General features: G+C 44.0%; 2 protein-coding genes across 2 annotated transcripts; both read right to left on the bottom strand.

The window, feature by feature from the left end:
- Positions 1–588: 588 nt before the first annotated feature.
- LOC149380256 (Tetratricopeptide repeat (TPR)-like superfamily protein) lies at positions 589–3,555 on the bottom strand. The gene is made up of 2 exons (XM_089603132.1): positions 2,029–3,555; positions 589–1,380 (listed from the first exon to the last, which is right to left on the bottom strand). The coding sequence occupies exons 1-2, from the start codon at positions 3,553–3,555 to the stop codon at positions 868–870; spliced, it is 2,040 nt and encodes a 679-aa protein (XP_089459258.1). The 3' UTR covers positions 589–867.
- Positions 3,465–7,460, bottom strand: LOC149380257 (LIM domain protein). Its single transcript, XM_089603130.1, has 4 exons — positions 5,247–7,460; positions 4,951–5,142; positions 4,044–4,580; positions 3,465–3,590 (listed from the first exon to the last, which is right to left on the bottom strand). The coding sequence occupies exons 1-4, from the start codon at positions 7,433–7,435 to the stop codon at positions 3,566–3,568; spliced, it is 2,943 nt and encodes a 980-aa protein (XP_089459256.1). The 5' UTR covers positions 7,436–7,460; the 3' UTR covers positions 3,465–3,565.
- Between the last annotated feature and the right edge of the window lie 474 nt (positions 7,461–7,934).

The following is a 7,934-nucleotide window of genomic DNA, read 5'->3' on the forward strand; positions in this document are numbered from 1 at the left end:
TCTGATAGAGAAATACTTTCCGCATGGTATTCGCTGATTTTATATTGTACTTATCAAATTTATAACTAATTAAGCCATTTAAACTAAGAGATTTGCTATATAGTCATAGTGGTGACATGACATAATTCTATATAGTTTCTTAAGGTATTTATGTTAATTTGGGCTTGTAAATGATATTTTCTGGTTATTTAGAATAAAAAAATTACAAAATAATTGGTTAAATGAAAAAAAATAATTAATATTTTATATGGCCGTTATACGCAGTGGACCCTTTAATTATTTGCTATTTGGTCTATAACATTTTGATAAATCTTACGCATGGTAACTTATTATTATTATTTTTTTCTTTAATGATGAATTGTTGTTTTAACTTTTAACTCGAACCCGACTTTAACTCCTCGTGTAGATAGAACCATCTTGTTACGACTTGAAAGTATTTGTTCTCTCTCTTTCTTTTTCCTTTTTTACGGCTGTTTTTGGTACGCAGTCGAAATAGTATCGCGACAACCAAAGGTAAAAACAAGCTTCGTTCGATTACAAGCTTGACTAAAGCATTTTTTTTTTTTTTTTGTCATTCCTGTCCTTAAAATCCACATTTGTCTATCATTCATCGAATCGATCCAAAAATATCACTCAGCAATTTATGAGAGTAGTCAACTGGCGAGAAGAGCAATATACCGAATTGGACACCCACCTAACTAGTACTCATAAATTATTCTAAGAATACAAGAAATACGAACGACATGCCCAGATAATGGAAGACTTAAAAAGCAAGTCTTGGACGAGTTAACACGCTCAAAAGACTCTGTACATCTCAGCCTCCGTGCTTTGACTTAGACTTTTGAGGCAGAAAAAGGAAAAAAAAAATCACCAATAATCACCACAAGAGCAACCACCGTCCCTGAAATGGTGGAACCGGTGAGCGTCTCTGACGACAATCTCTCGCCGGAGAATCTTCGACGCGAGCTTGAGCGCCACGTGGCAGTCCCCGCAGACGCGGAGGTTCTTGGTGATCCTCACCGGAGCTCCGGCGGGGGAGTTGATGACCGCGAACACCACGGCGAGCTTCTCGCTGTGGACCGCCAGGTGGCACTCCTTGTCCTCTTCCTCGAGGTCGTGCAGCGCCGAGTCCGTCTCGGGGACGTAGCCCATCTCCCTCATCTTCCCGACCAGCACCGCCAGCTCAGCGTGGATCCGGTCCGACTGAGGGTGGGCCCGGTCTCCCGCGAGGAACGTGTGGACGTGGCCGTCGAGCTCCACGTTGCTCACCCCGGGAGTCTTCTTGATTCCCCGCCTCGTCATCGCTGACCTCACCGCCTCCACGTCTCGCCACCTCTCGGCTTTTGCGTAAATGTTCGACAACAGGACATAATACCCCGCCTGTGCCAATGACGGAGCCAGAAAAAAAAAAATTATAACGAAATTCAACGCCCGATTAAACAACTTAAATAACATGTTAATTCTACATGGAAAAAACTACATATCAATATAAAAAGACATTAAACATGAGTTATGGAAGGGGTCCATTAACTAAATAATCACATTTATAGTTTGACATTGCTAAATAACCAACGTTTTGTAAATTTTAGATAAATAGCTCATTTCATATATTTACAGACGTAAATCTTAAGTAAATAGTCACTTCCATTTATTATGCCACGTCATTTTTATGGCTATTTATCTAAGATTTATGAAACGTTGGCTATATAGCAACTCCATACGTTTTAGTCGGCTATTTACCTAATTTATCTAGAGAGTATAATTTTGTTTTAAATCAGCCTTTCTAAATTTATGAACAAGTTTTTTAACTTTGTTTTTACAAGTAAAATTTCTTAAGACTATGTTAATCTCTATATTAAAATGACTCGAATGTTACAAAATCAATACCTTAAAGATTATTTGAAGTCTAAAATACCATTGGACTACTTACCTAAAAGGGCTACAAATGAAAAATTATGAACTTTTTTATATAAAAAGGTAAATATGAATGATTTAAGAGTGGTTAGTATTAATAATTCAAGGGCCAACCTGCTCGGGGACCATCTCGAACAGCTTGTCGGCCGCGACGAGCCCGATTTCGACGTCAGCGTGGACCCGGCAGGCGCTGAGCAGCGCACCCCAGACGCGCTCGTTGGGCTCGAGCGGCATCGACTTGACGAGCCCATAGGCCTCGGCGACCATCCCGCCCCGGCCCAAGAGATCGACCACGCACGAGTAGTGCTCGATCCGCGGCACAATCCCATACTCGTCCCTCATCGACCCGAACAAGCGTTTCCCCTCGTCCACCAGCCCCGCGTGGCTGCAGGCCGAGATCGCCGCCACGAACGCGATCGAGTCCGGCGCGGGGCCCGAGGCCCGCATCTCGGCGAAAAGCCCCATCGCGTCCCGCCCCAGCCCGCTCCTCCCGTAGGCCGAGATGAGCGAGGTCCACGACACCACGTCGCGCGCCGCCATGCGCCCGAACGCGGCCCGCGCCTCCTCGAGGGCCCCGCACTTCGCGTACATGTCCACCAGGGCGTTTTCGACCGGGAGGCTTGGCCGGAACCTCTTCCTCTCGACGAGGTCGTGGATTCGTTTTCCGAGGTGGAGAGCCGAGAGGTCTCCGACGGCCGGGAGAACGCTGGCGACTGTCACCGGGTCGGGTTCGGGCCCGCCTCGCTCCATCTCGAGGAAGAGCTCGACGGCCTCGCGGGGCATCGAGTTGTTCACGTACGCGGAGATCATCACGTTCCACGAGATCAGGCTCTTATGGGCCGACTTTGCAAAGAGGACTTCTTTCAGGAACACGATGTTCTCCGGCGAGGTGTTGGTCACCGCCGGCGACAGGCTGGCCATCGTCCCGGCGTTCGGTTTCGCGCCCAGAGAAGCCATTTCTCGGCAGATTTCGAGGGCGTCGTCGAACCGGGAGTTCTGGGCGTACCCGGCGACCATGGAGTTCCACGTCACCACGTCCCTCCTCGGCATTTCGTCGAGCACTTGGCGAGCCTCGGTCAACCGGTCGGACTTTCCGTACATGGCGATCAGCCCGTTTCCGACGAAGAGACAAGTTTCGTGGCCGACCTTCACGACGGAGCAATGGATCTGAGATCCGACCCGGAAGTTCTGTGACGCCGAGCAAGCTTTTAACACGCACGGGTATGTGTAGTTGTCGGGTACGAATCCGTGGCCGGACATGGATTTGAAAACAAGGAGTCCTTCGTGGTAGAGATTGTTGTTAACGTAGCTTCTTATCATGACGTTGAAGAAGACCACATTCTTCTCGGGACTTTCGTCGAACAGATGGCGGGTGATTTCGGTTTCTCCGCGGAGGGCGTAAGCTCTCATGAGTTTGATGCCGAGCGATGGGTTCGAGCGAAGATGGTGATCGATGACGAACCTGGAATGAATCTTCTTCAGCGTTTTGATATCTGGGCATTGGTCCAACGCTCTGCTCAACACTTCTTGTGCTTGAGTTGGGTTCTCAGGGACAAGTTCAGGTCTTCGAATCGACGAAACTAAAACCTCGACGTTGTTGGTCGTCTTAAAATGGCGGGAACGACGAACAACGCTTCTCATCAATACGTTGTTATGTTTCTGACTCGGTCACGCAACTACATACAAAACAAAAATAATAATAATAATTGGGAACCATTTTCTCCTCCAAAAAAAGCTAGCGACTAAAATGCCAGGGAAAAAAAAACTAGGGACCAAATAAGGTAAAAAGCCATTATATTAGAAGTAGTTTTGAATGAAATACATAATGCAACAATAAGCCTTCGGTTCCTTTTAATAAAATACTTGGTAGAAAAGCTAACCAAACGCCCGTTTACACTGAGGTATAAAGAAGTGCTTTGAACTTTGATACTGATTTTACATTGGGGTATAAAAAAATTACATATGAAAGTTCGAGAACATGTACAAAAAAAAATTTAAAAACAAAAGTTAGATCAAATACTTTCGGTTCAATCTGGAGTTAGGAAAATTGCCTGCAGGTGACTAAATTTATTATGGGCTGCCAAGACAAGTTTATAAACCCCAAAACTGATTGTGCCTATATTTTTTACCAGTCATCTTGAAACAGTGCTTTGGAAACAGAACGTGATGACTTATCATCGCCGAAGTGTTGGTCGTCGCTGTCGTATCTGTGCGATCGTCTGTTTTTGGACATTGGAGTCTCACATACTGTTTCCGCTGCGCGTTTCTTCTTTTTCGGCCTTTTTCCATGAGGATCCGATTTCGGCTTCGTTGGCTTGGGCTGCTGCTTCGGAGCCCAAACTCTCTGTAAATCGGGAACCCAACTCGTGAACGACGTGAACCTCCGAGCCCTTTCTCTCCGCGCCTTGGCCTCAGTTAGCTTCCGAGCATGTTCTCCGTGCGTGCTATCACCGGTTTCAAGCGAATGGAGAGACTCTTCCGCTGAAACCCGTTCGCTGCTTCTAAACTCGTCCAATTCATCTCCGTCGGGTTTTTCTCTCGGTGGTGGATTGCTATCCTCACTATTATTGAATATGTTTGCCGGGAGTTCTTCCTCTTCAGCAAAGGGCAACAAATCCATTTTCTTATAGATTTTGTTGACAACACCGTCAAGAGTGAGACCGTACCTGAAAATTCGAACAGTTCACATTTAGTCTCTCCATCAAATTATTCAACGCAAACACAGCATTCACTACTATGGAGACAGTCCAAGCATTGGCGGAATCAATTAAGGACCTATGTCCCGTCCTAAACTTTTGTTAACTAAAATTTTACCCCTAATTTTTACCAATTTTTAGCCTTATACAATTTTTTTATATACGGCCCCCGAATAATTTTTTTCTTACACACCCCTAAAAAATTTAGAATGTTTTATTTTTTATCAAGACTTACTAGTCACAAAATATACATATTTGATGAAGCTAAAGAAATTATAATACATTATGTTTTAGGCTTCTTATTACTTATAAGCAAAAAAGCAGGAACATGGTATAGTACCTGGCTTTTATGATCTTTCCCACATAATTATCCACACTCCAATCACCGAAAAACCCTCCCTCGAGATGGCACTGAATAGTCTCTAAAAGCAAGCATATCTGCTTCACAAACTTCTGTTTCATGGGCTCCCCGATGCTCCCTCCGATCTCTGATTGTAGTATTTCCATCCGAAACAAGATTTGCAATTCGTATCTAATGCGCATTAAGGAAAATGCGAAGAAAAAAAAATCCCATTTTAAACACTGTATTAGTATATTAATAAAGAGGAAAATTCGGAAGGAAAAAAATAAGGATACCCTTTAACGATCTTCTCGGCGGAAGATTCTTGGGACGGCATATCAGAACTTTTTCCCTTTGCAGTTAAGTCCTTGGGATCCCTGAGTAGTAGTCGTACCAGTTCAGCCCCGTGAGAATCACCTATGGAGTCTTGAGATTTTGGCTCAGGCATCTGAGACTCTGAATTACGTATCTCTTGTTTTCTATTCAACCAATGTATGGATGAATTGACTAATCGTTGTGCCAACGCCCCGAGATCCACCGCTTCCGATTCAAGCCCTTGCTGGATCTTATTTGACAGACTACCAAAAAAATCATCTGGAGATTCTAACTGAAGGTCGACGGTCTCTGAGTCCCGAACCCTGCAAGCTTCTGCTTCCTGAATTCTGGAAGCCGCCAATAAAGAATACTCTCCGGCGGAGGCCGATGAAGTCGGCTTTTCACTCTCTTGATTTGACTCGGTCAACCTCTCCTCCACGTCTCCCTGAATTTCCTGCTGTGACGGCTCAGATTTTTCTTCTAAAACTGTGCTTTCGTACCCAGATTTCTTAGTTTGCTTCATCCAACATTTCAGAAATCTGAGTCTTTTTTGGTCACTGCATCGCTTGGAAAAGTAGATTTCTTCCAATTTTTGCTCAGAAGATTCAAACGCCACCGCACAGAATCCATCCCATGTCTGGTCTTGTAGAAATTTCGCGTTCTTTTTATTCATCGACTTTCTCCCTTCCTTTTCAGAGCACTCAGCTGATATTGATATCGCACCACTGACCTTTGTACTAAAATTAGACAGATCAGCATCGGTGAGAAATAGAAGTGCTGTAGAAACTGTAAATGGCTTAAGGATCCCGATAAGAGAATTTCCATTAGGATTCGAAATAGTTGTGGTTGCGCAATAACCTTCCCTGTAGAGAAAAGTCAAGAGAATCTGCCAGATGGGAGCAGAAGATTTTCTGGGAGCAGAGCCAGACAACATTTTGAGAACCTTGTCCGCAAAGAATCCATCGCAACTTTTCTTATGGTCTTTCACAGGTTTCAGCGAAACTTCTCGGACGAGTATAGGATCTGATAGATTACACTTGAACTTTCTGAACTCGCTGTTCTTGTGCAAAGCCTTTACTTTATATTTGTTCATTCCATCCCCAAAACAGGTGAACAACTTTGTCTTCCATTCAATCCCTATCTTCCTTGAATTCGCCACTTCTGGGACATTAACATTGCTATCACGAGACCGATTTCTGGGGTGAAATTTCATATCGACCAGCTCAAGACTAGAACACTTGCATTCTAAAGGCTTCTGAGATACATCTACTATCTCAAGACTCAGCTGCGCTTGAACCTTCTTTGAAGAACCATCACAGCTAAAACTGTTAGGGGAAATCCCAATCGTCGGATAAATCAAACCGAAAGGGATTAGTGCCGAGCCAAGGACTATCGAATCCGTTGTACAAAAACCCCATCCCAAATTCTTAATCCCACTCATAAAAAACTCAAACCCTGATTCCAATTCAACAGTCGTCTCGCTCCTAACATTGATCCAGCTCAGTTGAATATCCCTACTGGAAAAGGCATCATTCACATTCGCAAATAAACCCCTAAACTTCTCCCGAAAAGCACAAACATTTGCAAAGCACTGATCTTCGATTCCGACATTCAATAATTTCGCCAGAGACTTCAATTCGCTAGGAACGGGCGAGAACAGTAAGATCAAATTAGACCTAACCGCGACTGAATCAAATTTCAAAGACGTACCAGTCGTTGATTCATCAATTAGCGGGTCCCAAGCGTAGTCGTGCACTAGTTGCCGCATCGCCGCGGCGACGTACGAACCCGAAGGATAATGATTCTCCGACGATCCATCGCCGCCAAGGATCTGCGAAGCGAGAGATTCTAGGGCTCGAGCGAGAGATTCGAGAGCTGGAATCGGGCGGTCGAAGGAGAGGGAAATCGACGAATTCGGAAAGAGAGTTTGGATCTTGGAGGATGAGAATAGAGGCGAGAGAGATGAAAAGAAGAACCTGAAGGCAAATAGAGAGGAAGAGAGTTGAGGGAAAGAGAGTATGGATTTCACTGAGCAGAGAAGTGAAGAGAGGAATCGATCGGGAGGCTTTTGGAGGGAAATCAGAGGGTTGAGATCGATCAGAAGAACTACGCGCTGCGTTTTGGCGTAGTTTAAGAACGGTTCGTCTGTGTTTGGGCTGTGAATCTCCATCTTAGAAAGAGAAAGAGAGAGAGAGCGATGGATGAAATTTTGAAGAAGAGAAATGGAAGAGAGAGATAATTCGAACGACGCCGTTTTTGGAGGGGAAATTGGAAATTGGGCGGGAATTTGTTTCAGGGATGCGCGGATTAGAGTAGCGGATGCGATGTGGGCCGGGTTAGCTGGAATGGAGCAAAATGCCTATATCTTCACCATTGAAATTATATTTAAAATACCTCGCGCTTTAAATATCCATATAAAATGTCATTGAGATTATACTCAATGCCTAGTAAATAAATATAAATTTGAGTTTAATTTCGAGAATATTATTCTGAAGTAACTAATTTTCAGGCGAAGTCAAAGACTTTAAATAAAAGGTACAATAATAAATGGGCAACATGGAGCGAGTATTCTTATACTATAAATGAGAATATCTATATAATATAATAAGCCACAATGAAAAATTACTATTCATAGACTATTCATTTTATTCTTAACCAATAATATCACA

The sequence above is a fragment of the Urtica dioica genome, chromosome 12 (genome assembly GCF_054948205.1).
Source record: "Urtica dioica subsp. dioica isolate 48M chromosome 12, U.dioica_male_clone48M_v1_H2, whole genome shotgun sequence".
NCBI classification, from domain to species: Eukaryota; Viridiplantae; Streptophyta; class Magnoliopsida; order Rosales; family Urticaceae; genus Urtica; species Urtica dioica.